The 26108-nt window shown below is 41.7% G+C and overlaps 1 protein-coding gene across 1 annotated transcript in view; it reads left to right on the forward strand.

Moving 5' to 3' along the window:
• The first annotated feature begins 2274 nt into the window (after positions 1-2274).
• Positions 2275-26108, forward strand: part of FBXW4 (F-box and WD repeat domain containing 4) — an 80969-nt gene continuing 57135 nt past the window's right edge. The window contains exons 1-4 of the mRNA XM_060034215.2: positions 2275-3077; positions 18687-18782; positions 22042-22227; positions 22665-22797. Of these exons, the coding sequence (XP_059890198.2) occupies positions 2275-3077; positions 18687-18782; positions 22042-22227; positions 22665-22797 (1218 nt within the window). The remainder of the gene's footprint in view (positions 3078-18686; positions 18783-22041; positions 22228-22664; positions 22798-26108) is intronic.

Here is a 26108-nt window from a genome sequence, read left to right on the forward strand (position 1 = left end):
GATGTAGTTTTTTCCAAGTTTGGTTTAAACCTCACATTGGATTTTTTTTGTTTTGTGGGGGAGGGAGGGTTGATGAAAAATTCTAGCTGCTTCTCTGAGCTGAGACTAAACTGTAGGTTTTTTTTTTTTTTTAAGCTCAGGAATTTAGGGATACACATCACCACCAAATAATAGAATATATGTCAATTTTCCATTTTGGCTCTGCCTTTCTGCCTGGTGAGTACTTTGGCTTATCTTGTAAATCAGTAAACCATAAATTCTAGCTTAAACAGTTCACTTGATCTCTAGTTTGGGTGTGAAAAAGGGTGATTTGATAATTTTAAATGATGGTTTAATTTCTCCAGCAATGAGGCCAACATGGGGTAAAGAATAAGTTGCATTTGTGTGATTGTGGATTTTAATACTGACTTGATTTATGTTGGGTTAATTAAATAATTTTCTGTGCTTTCAAGTCTTCCACTAAAAACTAGGTACAGTGTAGATGAACTACTTAGTTTTACTCTGTGTAAAGGAACGGTTAAAAAATAGTCAAACAGTAAGAAATTAAACGTGTTTAACACAAATATGAACACAAAACGTAGGAACCATATGCTATAGTCATCTCTCTCTTCCTTTCAGAGTGGCTCACAGTACACAACTGTAGCAAAATCAGTAAGTGTTGAATTGATATTACCTCAATATTTAGCATTCCTACCTCAACAGCCTTCTAACAGTATGAAATCAGTAGATTTCTTTATAATGATTTCTAAGAGATGGTCTAAATTCTTTAGTTGTACTGAAATGTGTCAAATATTGCTTTTAATAAGTAAACCACTGGCTGGGGTTTGGAAATCTTTTTCTACACAAAGCCTTTGTTGTACCTTTTTTTTTTCTTCCTTTTGTAGGGTATTTTTTGTAAAAGGATTTGACCTGTAACTATTATTGAGAATTTTCTTAGAGGAGTTCAAAGCATTTTACAGGGATCATCTCATTTATCCCTCGAAAGTAAGGCAGAGGCATTATCTCCACTACAGACTGAGAACACTAAAAGGCCAAGATAGGTGGGGTTTTTTGTTGTTGTTTTGCTAAGATCAAAAAGTAATTCTAGGGCAAAGCCAGATTCCGGTCTGACCTTGTTACATGATGCTTCTGCAGTGACATAATGCAATGTCGTTGCTCTCCTAAGTCTCTCCTTGCCTATGCTAGGTGTTGAATAATTTCCAGAATCGATTTCTCATTCATTCTTGCTTCTGAAAATGGATCCTAAGATGTAAATACAAAATAAAACCCTCAAATCCTTACTGTTAGGATTTGGGGTACAGGATACAGACAGGGATAGGCATATTCCTCCCCCACTTCCCAATCTTACTGCCTCCCCCAATGCTGTCCAGTCGAAAAAATAATGTGGGCCACAAATTCAAGTCACATGTATAATTTTAACCTTTCTAGCAGTTACATTAAAGTATATTTAGGCCAATGTATCAAAAATCTTATCACTTCAACATGTAATTAATATAAAACTATTAATAGGATAGTTCACATTCTTTTTCTTTTATAAGTCTTCAAAACCTGGTGGGTTTTTCACACTTACAGCACACCTCGATTTGGACTAGTCACATTTCCAATGCCCCAAAGCCACGTGTGACTAGAGGGGCCTGTGCAGGACAGCATGTCTAGACTTCAGTAGATTCTTCTAAGCTCTAGCTTCAAATTGGTGGCCTTGTGAATGCAATGGGTGGTGTGGGAAAGGGCTCCTGGATGACCTTGGAGAATCCACTTGCCCTTGCGTGGTGACTAATAGCTTTACCACTTGCTTATACATGACTGGGGAGTTATGGATTCAGGATCTAGAGGACTGCAACCTCCCAAGACGTCTAAAATGCCAGCTCATTGCCAGGACTGTGGTTTACACCCCGTGTGAGAACCCGGCCTACTTCTAGGGATGCAGTTCGTGGGGCCCTGGTACGTGGCCTGTGGAAAGGAGGCATCAGCCGAAGTAGAGGAGGGCTACCGGAGGGGGAAGGCCATCCAAGTGTGTGCTTCTTGAGGGCAGCGGCTAGAACTAAGCGCTTCTTGAATGCGGAAGCTCCTCTTGCCGCCGTAGCCAGGTGCTCGGCAGGCCTTGCATGCTAGATGAACGCAAGCTGCGCTTCTTGCACACGCTCCGGGCGGCCCGGGGTATGGGAGGGGGCATATCCCCGGTCTCGGCCCGCACCCCGAAGCCGCTCCACGGCCGCGGGTGTGAGGGGCGGGCCCAGGCCTCGGCCCGCGCCGCCCCATGTGACCCGGTCCGACATGGTGTCGCCTCCTCCTGGGGCGGCGGCGGCGGCGGCGGCGGCGGCGGCTCGGGCTTGGCTCTGCGTCGGGCCGGCTCCGCGGCCGCTCATGGGCAGCCAGGGCGGCTTAGGGCCCCCCGGGAACGGCGGGCCTGGCGAGGGCGAGAGCGGGGAGACGAGGAAACTGCAGGAAGGGAGAGCCGCGAGGGGAAAGCGGAGGAAAGGGAAGGGGAAGGGGAAAGCAGGAGCAGGGCAAGGCGGAAGAGGAAGCGGGGCGGAAGGGAAGCCGCAGCCGCCACAGGCGAAGGAGGCAGCGGGGCTGGGGGCCGAGGCGGGAGAGAGGGCAGGCCTGGGAAAGGTAGGAGAGGGAGGCGGAAGCGTAGAGGAAGGGGCGAGAAGGATCGTCAGGGGAGATGAGGGGAGCGCAGGGGCGCGGAAGGAGGCCAAAGGAAGATATGATGGGAAGAAGGAGGAGTGGAGGGTCAGAACTGGACAGCGGGAGGAGGCCAGGCCGGCGAGAGCACAGGGACGAGGGTGTCAGGCTTGGGGCCGCCTCGCTGGGACAGGGGCGGCCATGGCGGCGGCGGCTGAGGAAGAGGCGGGAGCCCGGGAGCCTGCCGGCCGCCCCGCCGCGGGGCCCGCGCTCCTGCGCCTGCCGGAGGAGCTGCTGCTGCTCATCTGTTCCTACCTGGACATGCAGGCCCTCGGCCGCCTGGCTCAGGTGTGCCGCTGGCTGCGGCGCTTCACCAACTGCGACCTGCTCTGGCGCCGGATAGCCCGGGCCTCGCTCAACTCCGGCTTCACGCGTCTCGGCACCGACCTGTAAGCGCCCGCTCGCCCACCCGCTCCCCGCCCCGGGCCGGCCCTCGTCCCGGGAAAGGGCGGGGCGCCGCGGCCTGGTCGGCCTGGGGCTGTGTCGCACCCCGAATTCTGAGGCCCGGACCCGGCCTCCGCCGATCCCTCCCCGAGCACCCTGCTCCTCTCAGAGGACCCCATCCGAGGAGGTCTCCCAACAGCATCCCTCAGTCAGCACCCTCCCCGTGGGCGGCTCTTCACAATTAGCCATCTTAAGCACTCGCGTCAGCTTTTAATTGTGTCTTTTCGCAGACGTTGACCGCCTGGGTTCCTCAGCTCCAGAGGAGCCCGGCTGGTCTGTGGCTTTAGAGGCCTCCACCCGTCCAGGTGTAGGACCCATATCCACTATGTGGCCTTTCAGGACGTTTTTGTGGACATTCACCCTCTCACCCCCTTCCAAGGGTTGTTAGGCTTCAGGGCGTGGATAAAATCGAATACGGAGGAAAGGGTTCACACCCCAAAAGAAGGCCCTTGGTCCAAGTGTCAACCATAGTTTACGACTTGATGGAGGCAGAATGACACAAAAAAGGGTGCCTGCTTATGGCAGGGGGTTGGATGAGTAACAGTATAGACTGTACACGAAGGTATGGTATTGTAATTTGGCCTGTACTTGGTAGGATCTGAGACCTGTGAATGAAAAACTTAACCATGTAAGCAGTTAATAGGGGAAAAAAAAAATGTGGAATTGGAGGAGTAAAAGCTTTCAGATTGCACCCAACTCCATCCAATTTGGGTTAAAAAAGAAAAAAGCTAGTTCTAATACAGTATAGCAACATTAAAGAAAGTTGGTTCAAAACATAAAAAGCTATAATACCACCACCTCTAGATAACTATTCAGTTTTAAAAATTACTTTTCATTTGCACACTTTTTCCTCCTCTTAGTTGCTATCCTACTGATCCTAACAGAATAGGTACATAATAAATGTTTGTGGGCTGTACCATGAGATTAAAAACATTCCTCTAATATTAGACTTTCAGGTTGTATGCAGCTTTTTGCTATCATAGATAACAAGGAAATGAATAATTTAATGCACTTTTTGGTAACAGCTCTATTGAGATATGTCACATACTGTATAATACATATGTCTTTTTGAATTGGTTCCTTAGGATAAATTCTCAATATTGGCATTACTGGATCAAAGGTTATGGTTTGTAAAAAGGTGTTGTACCAAGTTACAGTGACAATAGCAACAAATTATTAAGCTAATTTCATGTAAGAATTTAAAAAATCTTTGCTATGTTAGTGGACATATAATGGTATCTCAAAATTTTGTTATTTTGCATTCCTTTACCACTGACCAGCATAAATATTTTCCCCTGTGTTTGTTTCACCCGTGAGATTGTCTTTTCCTAGCCTTTGCACATTTATTATTGGGGTCCTGAAGTTACTGTTATAAAGGATTCCAGTCTTTGTGGGTCATAGATATTAGGCTCTAGTATGTCATCTTTGATGCAAATATTATATTTTTCCCAGTTTGTTCTTTTTACTTCACTGTTTTTAGCCTATAGAAGTTTTACATTTAAATATATCAGAATCTGTCAGTTTTTATGTGATTTTTAAATCTCCCCCACCCCTGCAAACTGAGAAATTTATGATTTCTCCACAGACCTGATAAGTCTTCTCTGATATTCTGTTGGTCTTCCTAAAATTTGATTTTTAAAAATAGTTAACACTTTGATTAATATCACTTTTGTTTTGGTATAAGGGGTGAGTTCAACCTTCTTTTTTTCTAAACACCTACCTAGTTACCACTACACTTTTTGTTAAATAATTCTTGTCTTTCCCTTTAGAAAGACAAAAAAATTTTGTTTTAGAAAGCTTACTTTGCCAGATATTAAGTTTATATAGCTATGTGTATATACAGTCACACATACATACATATTATATATGTATATATATTGGGTCTATATCTGAACTCTACATTTTGTTCCACTGATGTATTTTTCCATTTCCATTCTATTTTAAACATTGCTGCTTTTTGACAGTCTAATATCTGTTAGGTTTAGATTATCCTTGTTGGATTTGTATGTGTGTGACGTCTTCACTCTCACTCAACACCCCAGCAAAAAAAAAAAAAAAAATTCTGTGCGTTTTCAAAAGTTTCTGTGGTTTTCACTATAAAGTTTCTACATGTCTGTTGTTACACTTATTCCTAAGTATTCCTAAATATGCTATTCATTTTGTTTTTATTGTGAATGCAATCTCTTTTTTAGTATGTTTTTCAGCTGGGTATTATTAATGATGTCCAGGATTGCTACAATCTTTTGGAAATTTTGAACCTGATAATTTTGTTTAACTTTTATTATTTCTAGTATGATTTTGTTGTTGATGATAATGATTCTTTGGGATTTGGGGGGCATGCAAGTCTTATTACCTTCATTTTTTGTAAGAAAAACTCTTTCAAAGAACATGTCAGTTGACCTAGAAGAGAAGTTGTCTAAAATGCCCGAAACCCAAGTCAGCCATGGCAAAATTTGGCTTTCTTGTTTATAGAGATTGAATGAACAAATGAAAGAATTTATGTTTATTTTTCTTTCCTTTTCAAATGCTCTAAGAGATAATGTGAATGAGTGTGCATTCTGTAAGCAATAATAACAAAATGAAAATCAGTTTATAGTATAAAGTGCTTTGAGACTGCCAGGTGATTTGGCTTTATTATTTATTAGCCATGTGTGTTTTGATTTCTTGCCTATGTCCTAGGATGTGGTATCTCCAACTTTCTAGGGAAGTTGTTTTACCACAGCACTTGATAAAGAGCAGGGTCACTGCTCGTATTTTCTGAGTTGAGGGGAAAAGCTATGCGTGTTACAGCAGGTGGAGAGAATCTTTACCAGTGTGGTCTGTTTTTGGACAGCTGCAGAGATGTGATAAGCCACCAAGAGAGGTGGTTGTCATCCCTGGAGGGAGATGGCATGTACCCCAGCCCTCTTAGGGCATCAGGGAGCTTGGGCCCAAAGTTCAATGCAGGTGCGGCTGCTTGGATAGTGGCAGGGCTGTAGTTCATATTTTGGGCTAATTAACTGCACACTGGACAGTAGGATAAGTTTTTGTAAGCACAACACAAAACTGCATTTTATCAGAAGCCACACAGCTTCACTGCCCCGGAGTTTTATCGTCTGTAAACAATGGGAATAACATATCCAGTAAAATGAGACTTAAGTGTTGTGATGTGTAAGTGATAGCACAGTATTCAGCACATAGTAGGCACTCAATAAATTGGTGTAAAATGGAACGTTTTAATTGCTTGTCTTCTCCTCTAGTCAGTCTATATAGCAAAAGTGAAGATGGTTTGACTTGGAGATGCTGCCTAAAGACAGGAGGTGGGGAAAACACACACACACACACACACACACTGCTTAGTTTCCCTCACCTGTCCTGAATGTTTTTGGCAACATGACAGCAGAACCTGTGAGCTTTAGGGTCTGTACTCCCTGCCGAAGAGCCTCATGAATTCTCGGAAACACAAAGTAAGATTTACTGACCTTCCGGCCCAGGGCAAGTCCCATTCAGTTTGGCCGTTCCTAACTGATCATAGCTTTGTTGAGTAAGATGAACTGCTTTGGTTCCTTGTGATTTGTTAATGGTCTATACTTGTGCTTGAAGGCATTTTGGCCACTTTAAAACCACAAACAAATAATTTGCTTCCCTTTAGGCCTCCTGCCCAAACAGTGAGCACTGGTAGGTATCCTGAACTTCTTTTTTAAGTGGACACAAAGACAGCTTGAGTCAGTCATCTGGTTTAAAATCAGTTTTATTTGAATGTTTTATGAAGCCTGGGGGAATAGAAATATCTTTAATATAAAAATCAAGGAAATGTTTCATATAGCAATCTTTTAAGTTTTTCCTGAACAGTAGGGGCAAAACTAAGCTAGTTCAGTCTTCAAGAACAAAACAATGAAATTTAACTCCGTCAGTTTATAATGTAGGCTAAATGCAAGAAGTTAGAAAGTATGAGAGGTGGAAGAGCAAGGGTGCTATTTGTAAATTCTGATACTGTAAAATTAACAAGAGCAAAGAATGGAAAGAAAAAAGTATATCCATGTATGTAAATCTATTTTTAAAAATACTTTTGCAGTCTTGATCTTCTCCTAAATTAAGTCCTCTATGTTTTCAAACTTGAATTTTATTTTAAATATCCTTTGAGCATTACCTGGGTGCTCTCTTGCATTTGCCTGTGATAGATTTGCCTAGAATTAACAATAGGTGTTTAGGGAGTCAGGCTCTGAGGTGTTTGCCCTGGCATGTACATTCATTCCTCAGCCAGGGTCTAGTAGGCTTGGAGCTCTTTGAGGCCAGGGGAATGGGGTATCTATTTCAGTGATGATTAACATCCAGAGTGGTGAGATGGACACAGATAAGCAGAGTGTGTTTGTTTGTTTTAAAATGATTGCACCTAAGAGCATTTTTTTGACCCAGAAAGCATAAAGTTTCCTAACTGAACAGAGAAGGCATTGCTCACTGGTTACTTTTAGGGCCTAAACAGTGATTTTCAGAAAACAATTAGCAACTTAAAGTAGCTTTGGCTCTCTCCTTCACCTTTCTGCCTTACCTAGGAAGCAGTCACTTACTTGTTCTCTGGTTCATTGAAAGTTTTCTTATATGGATGTATTTACCTTCAACTGTTTTGGAAAGGCCTTATTTTTAATGGTTTTGTGAGTTAATAAAAGTGAGTTCAGTTTACATGTTTAAAATAAATGAAACAATACACCTGTGGAAGCAGGAAATGGTCTAGTACAGTCAGTACCTCCAAATGCAAACTGGAGGAATGCAAGAGGCCTTTTCCTCCAAGACTGTGAGAATATGGAAGCAGCTTATATCCTTTCCAGTCTTGTAAAACTTGAATAGTAGGGGATGAATTTCCTAGCTTTCAAGGCAGAATCATGGAGAAATCCAAAGTCCTCATAACCTACAAGATAAACAATTTATTTTGAATGAAATCTCTGAAAATACTTCAATACTCTCAGTTTTCTTAGTTTCAGTTTTCTGTGTCTAGCCGTTTCACCTTAGGTAGAGATTGTGCTTGAGCTGCTTGAAATCAAACTGGCAGTGAGGTTACTGATGAAGCATACACATTTTTTAAAAAATTATTTTTGAGTGTTTTACATAGAAAAGAATTACCTTTGTGTGACAACTTAACCTTAACTCTGGATTGACCCTGGCATTGGATTAGTTTCTGGTCCTTACTCATAACCATGGAATAGGGAGACTTTTAGGTAGACTCTTCTTGAGGCCAGGCTCCAATAAATTTTGAAAATTTAAGACGAGATTGACTGTTTGGAAAAATGAGGAAGAAGTTGAGTTTTGAATTTCCAGTGAAAATTGACATGCCCCCCACTCTGATCTACAGAAACAAATTTTTGATAAACTCCAGAATTTATCTCAGGTGTGTGTGTCAACCATCGGATGAGGTTGAGAATCCAAAGATTTGGTTTATCCTTGAGGAAAGGCCTTTCTATTCAGCAGTCTTGCCCAGATTTGAACAGCTTTCAGATGGAACTCCAGGTGTAATCAGTAGAAGCAAGATGGTTGTGCTAATTAAGAACATGTTTATGAATCTTGAATCATGTAAAGGCTTGAACTGTATCTAAAACTGACTATGAGACTATCTGGAGAAAGAATTTATCTCTTGTTAGAGGTTTGGCTCCTTTGTCTCAACTTTGAGTTAGTTCTTCGTTATATCCAAATTGTCCACATTGCCCTCCCTGGGAGTCTGGGCCACCCAATGGGCCTTTGTGCCTGCCCCTCTTTAGCCGACAATTAATTGCCAAGTACATTCTTTCTTCTTCTTCTTCTTTTTTGGTGTTTGACATGAGCTCAAATTGTTGAGAAAGGTGACAACTGTGAAATGAAGACAGGGCTTGAAGACACCTTAAAAAATACATGCAAAGGCCACTAAATGACAAGAGCAGACTGCCAGGCTCTTTCAAAACATCACCACGTCTGTTGACTTTCCATTCCTTGTTCGCAGCACAAAATTGGAGGTCAAAGAATCATAGGAGTTAGAGATGGAAAAGACATTTGGGGTCAGCCAGTTCATGCCTCCGCCTCCTCCTGCCCCTGATTCCGAATCATTCCTTACATTATATTTTCTCCCCCAGCCCTTGTACAATTTTCACAGTCTTCACTCGACCCCGGCTGTCACCTTTGGGGAATGATGCTGGAGGCTCTGTCCAGTTTCTCCTCGGCAAAGAGAGATATTGCCTGTGCCCCCAATTGACATTCGTGAACTTCTTTGTTGGTGGTCTCAGCTGAGAGGCTGAAGGCTAACTGGAAGTGTTTCTGCTGCCTGGCAAGGGGGTTTTCTAGACAGAACTGAGGTGCATTTAGTGTATGATGATGTTGGGGAAGGGGAAAAGGGCCGGGGTACAGTGCAACCAGTGCAATTTGTTCCTATACTTTTCTCTAGGAAGGCTTTTGACCTGAAAGGAGGGTGTGTGTGTGTGTGTGTGTGTGTGTGTGTGTGTGTGTGTGTGTGTGCACATGCGTGCACACATACATGAGGAATGTGGCATTGGGGAGGTGGACAGAGACAAGGAAGTTACCTTGAATAGGAGTTTGATAAGAACCCTAACTTGGATATTGGTGGGTTAAACAAACAAATAAAAAATGCTAGTCCTGTGAAGTAGTAGATGATTGTTTTAAGAAGTGCATGTTAGGGGGACTTCCCTGGTGGCCCAGTGGTTACGAATCTGCCTGCCAATGCAGGGGACACGGGTTCAAGCCCTGGTCCGGGAAGATCGCACATGCCGCTAAGCCCGTGCGCCACAACGACTGAGCCTGTGTTCTAGAGCCCACAAGCCACAACTACTGAGCCTGCGTGCCATAACTACTGAAGCCCTCGTGCCTAAACAAGTGCTCCTCAACAAGAGGAGCCACTGAAATGAGAAGCCCAAGCACCGCAACAAAGAGTAGCCCCCACTCGCTGCAACTAGAGAAAGCCTGTGCGCAGCAGCGAAGACCCAACGCAGCCAAAAAAAAAAAAAAAAAGTCCGCATGCTGCAACTAAGGTCTGGTGCAGCCAAAATAAATAAATAAAATAAATAAATATTAAAAAAAAGAAGTGCATGTTAGGGAAGAAATAGGTATTAGAAGTTTCAGCTTAGAGTCAAGTTGAGGAGAACAGAAAGGCTGGAGGCAAGTATTTTGGTCTAGGGGACACTGTTGCTTTTGGGGTCTCCCCTTTAAGAAAGTAGAAAAAGAGCTGTCTTATGTTCACTGGCTACATGGTTTGGCAGGGGGAATGGTCATTTTTCGAGGCAGCTTTGGAAGGTTACCCCCAGCTCCCCTTGTTCCAGCAGCTGTTGGGAGCAGTCCGAAGGGGGTATTATATTTCTTCTGGTAACTCTGCCAAGAATGAGAGGAAATCCACAACCTGTGGGCTTTTGGGGGGGATGGGGATGGGGTGGCAGGTGATGGGACAGGGAAATTAAATTGTTTTATAGTAAATATGTTGAGATACTTTTCCTGGAAAGCTGTTTCACTGAAAGGAATGATATTTCCCCTGCTCACTAGCTCTGTAATTGGTTCTTTCTCTGTGGAGAAAGGGAAATAGTCCTCTTCCAGCACTTCTTTTTCTTTCTTCCCTGTAGATCCAGCTTTGATCTCCTATGTTTCTTAGAATTTCCTTTAGAAATTCCACACTGAAAAGGTGAGTCAAGATTCAGATCCAGGTGGTGTGTGTGATTAAAAGGGGCCTCCCTCCAGAAGTGAGTTACTAAAGGGGAACCTCTCATTCATCCCTTATCTTCGCTGCGGTTTGACTTTATCATAATGGCCTAGAAACTGGAGATTTCTGGAGAAACTGGAGTAAAAACTTTCTGGGTGGCGTCTGGTTCATGTTCTCTCCATGTCTTCATCCAGGCTGGAAGGGCACCAGGGATTTTTGAAGCCTGGCCACTTGGGCTGAGGACCTGTTTTGGTGATTAATATGAAACACAGTTGCAAGATTAAAAACAATAAAAAACAACCCTGAGAAGCAGAGCAGTATAATTATTCCTCACATTTCAGATGGAGAGCCCAGGGAAAAGTCATTTTGAAGGTATGAGAACAAAATCCACTTCTGAGTCTGTGGTAGTGCCTGATTCATGACTCAGAAGATAGCCTGTTCACAAAAAACAGTGGCATCTTTCTTGCTGTTGTTTATTCTCAGAAAGTGCTACATCAGCCTTTCTGGAAGCTGTATTGTGGGATTCTTGAAAAACTGATTCTGTGATTAAATGAGTGTGGGAAATGCTGTGTTCCACATCCCCTCTCTTGGGGATTCACAATGCCCATTGGTAAATTAAAGGCTCAGAGAAGTCCTGTGCTAGAGAGACCTGTTTAATTTTGTTTCAGTATTGTCCAAAATGTTTTGACCATAAAATTCTTTTTTCTCCTGCTTAATATCTCTTAACCTCTTGCAGAATACACACACTGGTCAAGTGCCCTACAAATATAGAACTTGACCAATAGCAGGAGGAAATGAATGTGAACACGGCTCTAAATCCTAAGCTCACATAAAGGATCGGGGTTATGCCCAGTGCTTCAGAAACTGCTTTGGACAGCTTTGACATGTGGGTGACATGTTAAGATACTTCATCTGCTCAGATTCCTTCCCTTGAGCCTCTCTAGAATAAGAATTTAGAGGACTTGGTTGAATTTCTGAAGATGTGGTATACTGTACGTTTTTAGGAAGGGCCTCTGGAGCTTGAAGGTAGTGTGTCTAGGCTCCTGAAAATCTATAGGTATTGTTGAAAGTGTGACTTGCCAAAGGGGGAACTGTATTTCTGATAGATACCTAAGCAGTATCTATCAGAATACCTATTATGCTAGGACCACGGTTCTTACCTTTGTGTCTAAGACATATTTTTGCACGATGTTAAAACTTGATAGTACATTAAAGGATTAAAAGATGAATGTCTTTTTTTAAAAAAAGCAGGTTTCAGAAAGTTGAAAAACCTGTCCATTTACTTGTTCACTGTTTGGTATGTTACTGTTTGAGTAGAACTGTTTACTGCCCTGACCTTGTTCTCTTACATCTTTTGAGGTAAAGTTTATATATGTTCCTCTGAACACGCAATCTTTCTCTTTTTCTCAGCAAGTTGTGTCATGAGCCATATTGTGGCTCCGTGGTTTGTCTGACAGATATCTTCATAAAAATGTGGATCTTTGGTTGAATGAAAATAAAGTCTATAAATCATTAAAAATTTTATGGCACACTTATTCAGGGTTCCTGGTATATCACTGCTCTGCAGCATACTGGTTGAGATACACTTTTAGAAGTACTAAGAGTTTTAAGACTCAATCCTGTGGAATTTATGACTGTATTGGACAAACAAGACATACAGCTGTGAAAAGCTAACAGTGCCTCAGTTTATGGTAGGTTCAGTCTAAGGGTTCACGTGAGAGAGAGAAGAATGTTTGGAGGAGTCAGGGAAGTAGAGGCTTAAACTGGATTTTGAAGAAAAATGGGTGAATTTGACTAGTGCCCAAAGGGGGAAGCATGCATTTGTCAGGGACAAAGTAGGCTGGTTCTGGCAATATAGGAGAAGGTATGGGGATAGGAATGAATGTAAAAGAGAGATGGCTTCGCTGGAGTTCAGTTGCAGAGTGTGGAGCCATGGGAGGTGAGGTTGAATTGAGTAAAGGGAGCTGACATTTGGAGGCCTTTCAAGGGAGATGTGGGTCTGCTCCATGCTCTCCTTGCCTTTGGTCCTGTCCTCATGATGGGCATGTTCCCTGTAATCTCACTTCTCCTTGGATGTTGAGGCTGTTCCCTATTCCCTGGCCAGAAGGATAGGCAGTTTAACACAATATATGATTTTTCACTGATTTATTTTGAACCTTAATTATAGACCTCTGCTTCTGAGGCCATTGGAGGATTTAGTCTAACATGTGTATAAATGAAGAGTTAGAAGCTTCTTGTCTTGGGCTGTTTAAATACTTGTACATACATTAGAGCCAAATTCTTAGTATTGGTAGCAGAGCTGGTGGGCACAGCCAGTATGGCGGGAAATCTGCTTTCTGGTGAGCAAGAAGATCAAAGAAATCGAGACGGTGTTGAGTTAAAACTCCAAGCCCCCAAGCATCATTTTGCATAGCCCTGCCTCCCATTCTTAGCCCACTTCCCCTTGAGATGGCCTTGTTCCACACTTGTGGACAGACACCCTCCTTTACTGAATAGGCAGCAGGAAGTTATGCTTATGGAAATCATGTCAGTCACGCAGGTAGGCAACATTGGCGGTATCAAGGGGAATCAAACTTCAAGATGGGGCAAAGAGGGAAATTGATTTGTGATCCAGGAGGTTTCTGATGTCAGAGACTGTGCAGGTAAATACCTCTCTAATATATACTCACACTTCCCCTCCTTCATCCCCCAGCCATTTTTCTTCAAATTCGGTTTATTTATTTGCTTTTGGTTTGGGGTGTGAGTGAGGAGAGGTGAAATGAAAGGGGACTCTAGATAACTTCCTAGATTAATTTCTGTCCCTCTGGACTCACTGTTGCCAAGATTTTAAGGGGCCTGATAGCTTACTGTGGGTGCATGTTGTGTTGTTTTTGTTTAAAATAGGTCATGCACCCAGGAATGCAGTCAAACTATAATGGTGACTAAGTGCCGGAAAGCTGAGAGGGAGGGGGGCCAAGTGGAAAAATGAGCCTGAGGCAAGAGAAAGAGGGCTGGGAAAATGGAAGTTCCACCAGGCCCACAGGCCAGGTTAGAGATTCCTCCATGCATTAATAGCTGTGCCAGAGGTTTATTTACAGGGCACTAATCATTTTGGGGGGGAGCACCCCCACCTTATACCAGTAACTGTTGAAGAAACAGCCAAGCTGAGAGCATTTCAAGGATGGGAGCAAGAGTCCTTATTGAATTCCCAGGGGCACCTGCTCCTGTCTTCTCAGGCACTTTGGACTTGTTCTGCCGACTCCCTTTGACTAGGTTGTGATAGATCCCTACAGGGAGGGAGGGATACCTGTCTTCAGAGAGAGGAGTTTTTTTATTCCTTGTGATTTTTCAAGTGTTGAAGCCAATAAGAATATAGATATGATTTGGCCACCATCTAGGGAAACTAACCATCAGAAAGAACTGAACAAACAAAAGGGATAAAAAAAAAAAAAAAAGCTGAGTTGTTAAGCTGCTTTTAACAAAGTGTAACTGTTTCTCAAGTGAAAGCCAAATGGAATGTTTTTAAAAAGTTGAAATTTGATTTGAAAGACCAGAGCCAAGTATTTTGATTATGGTGTTGGTTGTGGGAGAGGATGCCTGCACCTGCTGCTTGGTAGCAGCATCTAAAGTTCAGCTTTGAAAGTTTCTTGCTTCTGTGATCAGGCCCTCAGGGCAGTGCTTTGACCCTTAGTAAAGTGTCACCAAATGGCAGTTAAGTGACCAGGGAGATGAGAGAAGTATTGTCCTTATCCCAATTCAGGAAATATATTGATTCTTTCTCCCTTGTTTCCTTCCTGCTATGATCCAGAATATTCAATTTTTGGTTTCACCTCCACCTACTAACTTAGACCTAACTCAAGAGGAGAGGTTAACTATGAACAATCTCCTCTTTTATATCTGGGAGGGACTTGTAGATAAGATTTGATAGTGGGTCTGATCTTTTTCACTAAGAGTTCAATTCTTTTGGTCCATCCTGTTGACTGCCTTTTATGATCCGAGGTTTTCTAACCATCTAGTAGTGTAGGTTACTCTCTAGAAATGTGAAACTGGGGACCACGTTCACCCAGTGGAATAATTCAATAATATATTTTAGCTTTAACATGTGTGTACCCAAATCCTAATCACTCAGCCTGAAAGAAGGCTAATATTTGACATTAGAAGAACAATTTCCAAGAGTTACAATTAAATTAGTTAGAAGAAAAAGAAATGATTATTAGATTAGCTTTAGTGATGTCACTATTCCTCGATATAAACTACTACTATATTTATATTTATGTAAAAATAATTAACCTTTTTCAAGTGATTTATAACTTATCCTGTATTTTGTTTTAGTTGTCATTTTAAAACACCATAATTGTGTGAAATACTATCATTATTTCATAGGTGCGGATATGGACAATTAGAGAAGCTAGGTAACCAGGGTTATATCATTCGTAAGAGGCGGAACTGGGGCCCAGATCCCAGTTTCCTATGTCTGCATTCTGTGCTTTTCTCACAACTTCATTTAATCTGTTATTTAAATGAAAGTAAATTAAAAGGTTAAAGGTGAATGAAAAGACCAAAGTATCAGCAATTATGTGATACATATTTAAAAAAATACTTCCTAAACTCCATCTGTTTACCTCTTCTGAGCTATTTATGGAGACATAATTTTATGTAGTATCGCCTCACCTTTACCTTTATAAATTTGACTTTGTTTTAAAATTACCACTACTTGTTACAGTAATTTCCAAAATGTTTTGCAGTGCTCACATTTGTCGTTTCTAATAGCAATGTGTTCCATTGTGTTAGTATACCGTTTTCCCCCACAGACAGATATTTGGTCTATTTCTAGATTTTAGCTCTAATATACAGCTGCAACTATAAATATCTTTGTAAAAAAATATTTTTCTTTTGAATTATTTCTTTGTGATATAGTGTTGGGAATGCTGAGTCAGAAGCTATCATTTAACTTCTTTTCTTGACAGAATGCCTTTCCGAAAGGCTATACCAGAGTGTTACTAGCGATATATAAACAAACCCAAATCCTTTTATCAAACCAAAGCTAGTATGTGGTTCTTCCACTTAATAGATGTGAGGTGATACTTTATATTAATTGTTTTAATGTGCATGTTTGTAAACTATTATTGTTTCGGGATGTTTCCCCAGTGTTTATCATGGGAACTCTGTGTGACTGTTCTTTTTTTTTTAAATAAATTTATTTATTTATTTTTGGCTGAGTTGGGTCTTTGTTGCTGCTCGCGTGCTTTCTCTAGTTGCGGCTCTTCATTGTGGTGCCCGGGCTTCTCATTGCGGTGGCTTCTCTTGTGGCGGAGCACAGGCTCTAGCTGTGCAGGCTTCAGTAGTTGTGGCTTGCGGGCTCTAGAGCGCAGGCTCATTAGTTGTGGCACACGTGCTTAGTTGCTCCACGGCATGTGGAATCTTCCCGGGCCGGGGCTCAAACCCTTGTCCCCTGCATTGGCAGGTGGATTCTTAACCCCTGCGCCACCAGGGAAGCCCCTGTGTGACTATTCTTATCTGCTATTTGATATGGATGACAGAGTGTTATCCTGATAGATTTTTATCAGTCTCCTAAAAGTTTTAGGGATAAAACTTTAGGGATAAAACCCGTAGCATTAATTGTTAATTTTCCCCTGCTCTGTTGCTTCCTTTTTAATCTCTTTTTTAATCTCTTTTTTCTTCTATGCAGTATTTAAAATTTAAATACTTTAAAGCCTTTTAGTTAAAAAAACTATTTTAAATGTACTCTTTTATTTTGGGGGAATTTATTATACCTATTGTGATATGAAATGAAAAATTTTTGCTCTGTTATCCAGTTTTATCAAAAGCATTATTATTATTTTAATGAGTATTTTTATCTTTACCAAAATATTACATTGTAGAAAAATTGGGAAATACATTAAAACACAAAGAAGAAAGTTAAAACACCCAAAGTTGCCTGTCCACAGTTAACCATTTTAGAGTCTGGAAATCTTCTAGTGTTCTTTCTAGGCATGCATATTTTTCTTCCCTCCCTTCTTTCTAATAAAGCTGGAACATGTAATACAAACCCAACAGCACTAATTAAGTAGTGATTTCTTTCCTTACTTTGAGATTTTACTTTGTATCTTTTAGAATCTTGAAAGCAGGACTTGCTTGCTGTCTTTTAGTAAAGGGTAGTAAAGGTGAAGATATAGTAGATACTGGAAGAAATGTTTGTTTCTCTCCTTTTCTCAGTAGACATGACAAGTTATTACTCTGTGTCCCAAGCAGTGTACCTTGTATTGTCCAGTGGAGCAAGTCAAGGAGACACAGGGGAGATATGGGGGCCTGAAATGGAATGTTCAAATTCTTGCCCACAGTTTCAAAATTCCGTCCAAATGTGCACTTTCACAAGGGACTTGAGCTCTTCTCCCTACCCCCTACCACTCCAACCCACCCCAAAACTATGCCATTCATGTTGCTGCTGAGCTCCCTCATCTCTTACTGCTCCAACTTTCTTCATCCAGAAAGTACTACTGACACTTCCCCTTCAACATTTTTTGAATGAAAAATTTAAAACATATAGAAAAGTTGAATGAATTGTATAATGAACACTCATACACCCGCCACCTAGATTCTACAGTGAACATTTTACTATGTTTGCCTTATCATGCATTTAAAGTGAGTTGCAGATATCAGTACACTTCACCTCTAAACAGTTTTGCGTGCATGCATATCATTGACTAGAGTATATTGGTTTATGGTTCTTTTTTTTTAAGAAAAATTTATATACAATGAAATGGTCAAATTTTAAGTTTATCATTTGATACGTTTTTGACAAATGCATACACACTTGCATGACCCAAATTCCTTCAAGATTTAGATATAAAGTGTTACCCCAGAAAGCTTCTACATATTATTTCCCAATCAATTCCCATCTCCACCCTGGTGGTCAACACTGTTCTGATTTTTTCACCATTCATTAGTTATCCTTCTAATCAAACTTCACATAAATGGAATCATACAATATGAACTGTTTTGTGTAAGGTTTCTTTCATTCAGAATGTTTTTGAGATTCGCCCACATCATTGTGTGTATCAATAATTCTTTCCTTTTTATTGCTGAGTCGTATTCCATTGTATGAATATGCACTGAAGTGTGTTTATCCATTCTCCTTTTGATGGATGCCTGGGCTGTTTACAACTTTTGGCTATTATGACTAAAGTTCCTATGAATAGTCTTGAGTAAGCCTTTTGTGGACATATGCTTTCATTTCTCTTGAGTAATTGCTAGGTTGTAGAATAGGTATATGTTTGGATTTATAATAAACTGCCAGACCTTTTCCCAGGCTGTACCATGTTCATCTCTCACAAGGATGTAGGAGAGTTCCTTATTCAAACACAGACACACACACACATACAGGGAGGATTTCTTCATATTTTGGGGCTTGTGTATTCATTTTGATGAGCAGAAAATTTTAATTTTGATAAAATCGAATTTATTGGATTTTTCTTTTATGTTATTGCTTTCTGTGTCTTACACTGTTGTCTACTTCCTGAGCCACAGAGATATTTTTATATTTTTTCTTCTAACAGCTTTATAGTTTTAGATTTTATGTTTAAATCTGTGATCTATTTTGAATTAATTTTTCTGTATGGTGTGAGGTAGGGATTTTTTTTTTTTCCACATGGCTAACCAGTGGTCCCAGTACTCTTTGTCATCCCTTCTCTGTTAGATAGCTTTGGCATCACTATGGACACTCTAAAGGACAGGCTGTTCTCCTTGGCTTTCTTGATTATCCTAGTGTGGAGGGAGAAGAGTTATTTCTTACTTGTCTCCTAACCCGTTCACTTATATTCACATATTTTCTGGATGTTCTGAGTCCTGACTTGTAAAAAAAAGCCCAGGGAATTTTCTCTGGTTGGCAATGAGTTGTAGTGATTGGATTATCTGCTCTGTCTGGACACAGGATGGCCAGTGTACCAGTGAAGGAACGGGTGAAGGTATCTCAGAACTGGAGGTTGGGGCGCTGCCGAGAGGGGATTCTGCTGAAGTGGAAATGCAGGTAAGTAGCCTCTTGACTCTTTCAGAGCTACCTGGGACATTAAAGAATGCTGGGAAATGAAAAATCTAGTCCTAGCTGGAGTATAAATGTGCCTGTCTTGGGTGATGGGGCACTGGTGGTCCTTTAAATACCACAAAAGGGGCATCGGAGGGACAACTTTTTTTCACATTTAAAAAAAGATTATAAAAAATGTAATTTATTTTAACAGATTCCATATTTTTATGATTATAAAAATAATAAATGTTTATTGTAGAAATTTGAAAACATAGAAGAGCTTAAAGAAGGAAATAAAACTTACCTATAATCCTACCACTCAGAGGTAACCTCTGTTAATGCACCTCATCAAAAGAAATAAATGAAGCCAATATTTCAGCTCATCTTGTTTTACAATTTTTTTAAAAAATTTTCTACTCTAGAGAGTTACACCTTCACTCTTGGCTTCCTGTAGCCCTCTCCCCTACTTTTATTAAAAAGCAAAATAGGATCTGAAGGTTTGGATATGTATGTTACAGGAGGTAGAGCTTGGAAAAAATGGCAGGAAATTTAGATAATGGCTTTGGCACTGCTAATGCCACAAATTTTATACTTCATTGATGCTGAATTATTTCATAGTTATTATTTGACTCCCTACCAAAAAAGTGCTCTTTGTTGATTGGTTGGAATGGATAGGGAACATCATGATTCCACATTCCAGCGGACCTGGACCTGTGCCGATAGGTTCAGGCAGGCTTCTTCATCTGATGACCTTTTTCTCTTGCTTGTATACAATTTCTGCTGCTTTCACTGACATGGGTTACTGCAAATTATGTGGTGGTGATGATGGTAAAGCAACTACAGGGGAGAAAGATGGATTTGTATGACAAAGGGCTTTACCCTCTGCTTCCCACTTTTGCCTTTTATTACCAGAAAGAAGAGTTTATTTCTCTAACAAGGTTTTGTTCCTGACGTCTGTTCGGGCTGGTTTCAAGCAATTTGGCAAATAAATACACAAAGTGGTTACCCGGCTGCCCCGTGATTCTCCACTGTTCACCTGACATGAACCTGGTTTCTTGTCCTGGGCAAATGGCTGTTTACCAGATGGCTCTAAACACATGAATTCCAAACCCCTCTGTTTGCTGCCCACTTGAGTGTGCCACAAACTCGTGCAAGGGGATGTTGAAGAGGAATGTGCATAATGAATGAGAGTGCAGGCATCTGCACACACTCTACACATGTTCCATATAATACTTGCACACGCTTGTAAAAACCTCATGTACAGAAACTAGTTACTACAAAGTCCAAGCTGCACTTAATGGTCCATCTTTGCAGAACTTTTCCACATTCCCATGACACTTGTATTAAGGAGTCTGGGGAAGAAACACAACCCAGTTTGCTCAGACAGGCTTGGCAGTGGGAGATGGTGTCTCTATAAATGGGGATGAATCATCTGTCCCTATGCTTTGCTTGGGACCTGGTAGCTCTAGGACCCCTATGTGGTGTAGGAGAGGCTGCTGGGATGTACCTTGTGCAAGGGGCTTAGTCCCCACCAGAGAGCATGGTGTCTGGCAGAGTCCTCTTTCTTCTTAAGTCTCACTCTGTGCCATGGGACTGACCTGTGGTTTCTAACCTTTTTTCCTCCTGCCAGTTTGTAGAGGGAATCTTTAACTATTTGTGTATTTCTTTTATCAGCTGCCTGTGAGAGCCAACTATTTCTCTGTAGTCTCTGAACTGTAGTAGACTGCTCTGGAGCTATGTTTTTCCATTGCCACACTTACCCTCTAATACAGAAATGTAGGTATCCTCTGTGAGGATTTAGGAATTTAATCAGTACATTAGCATCCTTTCCTAAATGGCTTTATTCCTTTCACTTAAAAATGGCCCTTTTGGGCTTCGCTGGTGGCGCAGTGGTTAGGAATCTGCCTGCCAATGCAGGGGACACGGGTTCAAGCCCTGGCCCAGGAAGATCCCACATGCTGCACCACAACTACTGAGCCTGAGCTCTAGAGCCCGCAAGCCACAACTACTGAGCCCATGTGCCACAACTACTGAAGCCTGCGTGCCTAGAGCCTGTGCTCTGCAACAAGAGAAGCCATGACAATGAGAAGCCCGTGCACTGCAACAAGGAGTAGCCCCCACTCACTGCAACTGGAGAAAGCCCGTGCACAGCAACGAAGACCCAACACAGCCAAAAAAAAAAAAAAGGCCCTTTTGCTCTAGTAGGACAAGGGAATGGGGCTTCCCTGGGTTCACTCTTTTCCTTTCTCTATCACACCCTAACTGATCTATTGGGAAAGAGGTGTGTATGGAGGCCCTGGAACCTTGAAACTTATCACTTAAACTTCAGATCAGTGAGGACACAGAATGAAAAAATTACTTCATCTGGGTGGAAGGTTTCTTTTTGCCCTTCCCCACCCCTCAATCATTGCATTTTCGTTGCTCTGCCTACCCACAAGAAGTATAGGTAGCCAGTAATTCAAGCCTTAAGCATTCTCTATTTATTTATTTATTTAGGCCGCACCACGGGCAACTTGCAGGATAGTTCCCTGACCAGTGATTGAACCCAGGGCCATGGCAGTGAAAGCGCTGAGTCCTAACCACTGGACCGCCAGGGAAGTCCCAAGCATTCTCCATTTAAAAGTGATATTTAATTGGTCTTTTATTCTGACTTTCTTTTAGAAAGTCCAAAGAAGATTAGGTCACCACAAAGCTCAATCACTCTAGTTTTCTAAAGGTAGCCTAAGGGTAGGTAGTTTTGAAGGAGGTGAGTGAGGTATAGACTTAACCTTGCAGGTTATTGCTAAGTTGGGGATTGGTCAGCCTCTCCGGAGTTTGAAGTTGAATTCTCATGCTATATCTTCTTTTTTTTTTTTTTTTTGAGGAGGTTTCTTCTTTTTTAAAAAAAATTAATTAATTAATTTTTGGCTTCTTTGCTGCATGCGGGCCTTCTCTTGTTGCGGTGAGCGGGGGCTACTCTTCGTTGTGGTGCGTGGGCTTCTCATTGCAGTGGCTTCTCTTGTTTCAGAGCACGGGCTCTAGGTGTGTGGGCTTCAGTAGTAGTGGTACACGGGCTCAGTAGTTGTGGCTTGTGGGCTCTAGAGTGCAGGCTCAGTAGTTGTGGCGCACAGGCTTAGCGGCTCTGCGGCACGTGGGATCTTCCCAGACCAGGGCTCAAACCCGTGTCCCCTGCATTGGCAGGCAGATTCTTAACCACTGCCCCACCAAGGAAGTCCCTTCATGCTATATCTTGATGGTCCTTAAATTTTGTTTTCCATCTCTGCAGTCAGATGCCCTGGATGCAGCTAGAGGGTGATTCTCTGTACATATCCCAGGCTAATTTCATCCTGGCCTATCAGTTCCGCCCAGATGGTGCCAGCTTGAACCGGAGGCCCCTGGGAGTCTTTGCTGGGCATGATGAGGACGTTTGCCACTTCGTGCTGGCCAACTCGCATATTATCAGTGCAGGAGGGTAAGTGCTGCAGGCTTCTCCTTCCTTCCTCCTCCTCAGTATTCTTCAGAGACCTTCTGCCTGCCTCTGACTTTTCTGTCTCAACTCCAAAGGGATGAGTAGGGAGACTAGAAGAAGGGGTAATTTTTTTTCCATTTAAAGCAGGTACTTCATAGTGTTAGCTGGAGAAGGAAAACAGGAAGAGCCTTTAATGAAAAGTGAAACTGGTTTTGATACTCTCAAGTGGGAAATTTGTTTTGTCTCTCAGCTCTCTGTTCAGCCCCAAGTATACTGAAGAAGTAAAGGTATCTAGAAACTCAGCACCTTATTGGGCTGAATTGTCTAAAGCTTAGCAAATTTGGAAGTCATAGGAGACTCCAGCTGTTTCTGTAGACTTGTTCTTTTCCTACAGAGAGAATAACTGGCTCTTGGGGGTTGGCTTCTTATTTCTCTTGTAGAGATGGGAAGATTGGCATTCATAAGATTCATAGCACCTTCACTGTCAAGTACTCAGCCCATGAACAGGAGGTGAACTGTGTGGATTGCAAAGGGGGCATCATTGTGAGTGGCTCCAGAGACAGGACGGCCAAGGTGAGGTGGTCTCCCCCTTACATACTGTTATTTCCTACTGTCTATAGGGAGTGGGGTGGGAGAGGGTGGATAGGATCTTGAGTCTCAGGATTGGCTGAGGGTACTGAGTTGGGGCAGTGGGGGAAACGACACAATAAAGAACTCACTTATGTGCCTCTGGCATGCAGCTTGCCATGCCAGGCTATGTCCCTGCCAGCTGGCCTGGGAAAGGAGTGGACAGTGGCTGGGAAGCTTGCCACTCACTTGAAATGTGGCGTGAACTCAAAAACAGAGGCCTGGCCAGCTTTTCCTCCCTGAGCTGAGTTTTCTCAAGTTTGTGGGTTGAGTTCTAACCCCAATATTTTATTTTAAAATCTCCCTCCTTTTGCTCACTCTCTGTTTGAGAAGGTTAATTTTTTACCACCTTGTTTATAAGCAATCGGGCTGATAATTAAAATGTGTTTTTACTGCTTCTCTGGAGAGTGATGTGGTCAGTAAGCAGTGGAAGGACGACTAGAGGAGGGCATTGTTTGTTGTGTCATTGCCAAGTTGCCTGGTCTAAAGTCAGACATCTGCCAAGGCCCAACAGAATGAGACTGATAAAGTAGTGTAACCCCTGCTTTATGGACTCAGCTCCTCCACGTCTGGGTCAAATAGGCTTTCACCCATGAGGCAGAGAAGAACTTTCTCCATCCCTGTGTCCAGTAGCCCTTGCCAGGACCCACACATGCCTGATCCTTTGAGACTGCTGTGGGAACTTTGCTGATAATTCAGCTGATGGTGCAGGAAGCTCGATAGGTTCTTGCTTGTGTGTTTCCCAGCATCTGGAGATTCCACAGTGCTGGTAGGAGCAAAATGCTTGACCATGTCAGCAAATGGGACTCTAGGACACATAGAGAGGGGACTCAGGAGAGAGAAGTTGCAATCTTTACTAACTTTTCTGGCTCCATGTTCCCTCTAGTGATTACACCTTCATGTGAAAATGTTGCTAATTTATGTAAAAAGAAGGACTAAATACGTTCCTTTGTATTTATGGAAGTTTCTCCTCCCTTTGCTAATTTTTTCCTTACACTTTGTATTTTGTCAGAGAGACGTGTGCATCAGCACAGGGAGCCTGAGAAAAATTCAGAAAACCTTCTTCTTCTGTTTTTTTTTTTAATTTAAAACAACAGAAATTTATTACCTCCCAGTTCTGGAGGCCAGAAGTCTAAAATCAAGGTTTCTTCTTTTTAATTAATCTTTATTGGAGTATAGTTGCTTTACAATATTGCGTTAAGTTTCTGCTATACAGCAAAGTGAATCAGCTATACGTATACACATATCCCCTCTTTTTTAGATTTCCTACCTATTTAGGTCACCACAGAGCATTGAGTAGAGTTCCCTGTGCTATATAGAGGTTCTCATTAGTTATCTGTTTTATACATAGTAGTGTATATATGTCAATCCCAATCTCCCAATTCATCTCACCCCAGAAAATCTTTTGAACCAACATGGAAACTGAATTTCCTATCTCTTGCTTCCGAATCCCCCACCCCATACTTACTTCAGGTTTCTGATTGGTCATTGTCTCTGTACCATTCCTTGTAAAGAGACCAACCTTAACTTGCTATACTGCTCAGAAGTCAATTTGCACAGAAACCTTTTGTGCATGTGGGACCTAGATATTCTCATCTCATTCTAGCATTTTCTTGTCACAGCTTCAAGCTTCCCCGTGAAGCCTTCAGTGACATCTCTTCTATCCATTTCTCTGTGGTATGACACCCAGAGCAGTGTACAGCTAAGCTTTATGACCACAGGTAGCAATTCAGGGCTATAGACTGCTTACAGTTGAAGATTGACAGCAATTTTATTTAGGATATTGGGTTAGTTTCATGTTTTAAGTATAATTATTTACTGGTTTAGAGTTTTGAAGCATTAAAATCGGTACTTTCTAATTCTAAAATTGTCACTGCAGTAGATCCTATTCCTTTTGAGGATTTCTTTTTAGTCAGTGACAGAATTCTCCCCCCTGGTTCTTCAACTCCAGGAAGCTAGTCAGCTGTTTTGCGATTTCCCAGTGACCTCCAGGCCAGCTCATCTTTTTGGCTTTCTGGATGCTGCTTCGGTTCCCTCCTTCTATTGTTGTCTTTGCATTTAGCCGTCTTCATCTTCCTGGACCATTTTCACATTACCCACGTTTAGTCTTTTATAACTGACTTTCCATTTCTTTTTGGTGGCATCTGTAATTCTCCAGCTGCTTGTACAGGTTTCTAATACCTGAACCTACATAAGAACTTAGTCATGTTTGTCTGTAAACATCTATAGCCTGTTTTTTAGGAGTTCCCCAAAATGGACTATGTTTTAGGGAAGAGATTTATTGGGGTGAAGGGAAACAAAACATTTTCTTTGCAAAACTTCTGAGCTAGGGACTGCCCAGAGAGCTTCCTTCCCCTGCCTCCAATCCTAGTTTCAGATTTACTGTGACTTAGCTTGGATTGCCCCTCTGGGCTTTGGTGAGGCTGGCCCCATCCTGAGATGTGATAGGATGGTAGCTTACATTCTTGCTGGGCCTTGGCCAGGTCTGATCATTCCTTCATTTTTTTTCCATTTTCTTTATTCTTTCTTTCATTCTGATAAGTGCTTACTGTATGTGAGGCTTCAAAGGGGAAGAAGATACAGCCTTTCCTTAAGGGGAGTTGAGACTGCATGCACTAGCTATGAAGCTATGAAGCTGGTTGGAAGTGGTCAGGACTATGAAGTTTAAGGCTCTAGGAAAAGGGCCAGAAAGTTTGGAGGGTGGAGAGATCACATTTGACTTGGAAGGGGAGATTTTATGAAGGAGGGAACATTTGAACTGTTTTTTTTTTCTTTTAGGTGTTTTTCAGTGCATAGGTTTGCTTTTTTTGTTTTATAATAACATAGAATGTAACCAGGCACTGTGCTAATAAGCACTTTATTTATATTTATTCATTTTCTCATTCTATCCTTTAGGGTAATTTTTCCCCACATAATTATGGTCATAATATATCTATTTTTTAAATGAATTTTTATTGGAATATAGTTGATTTACAATGTTGTGTTAGTTCCTGCTGTACAGCAAAGTGAATCAGTTATACATATACATATATCCACTCTTTTTTAGATTCTGTTCCCATATAGGTCATTACAGAGTATTGAGTAGAGTTCCCTGTGCTCTACAGTAGGTTCTTATTAGTTATTTATTTTATATATAGTAGTGTGTATATGTCAATCTTAATCTCTTAATTTATCCCTCTCCTGCCTTCCCCCTTGGTAACCATAAGTTTGTTTTCTATATCTGTGACTCTATTTCTGTTTTGTAAAGAGGTTCATTT

The sequence above is a fragment of the Delphinus delphis genome, chromosome 16 (assembly GCF_949987515.2).
Source record: "Delphinus delphis chromosome 16, mDelDel1.2, whole genome shotgun sequence".
Lineage (NCBI taxonomy): Eukaryota > Metazoa > Chordata > Mammalia > Artiodactyla > Delphinidae > Delphinus > Delphinus delphis.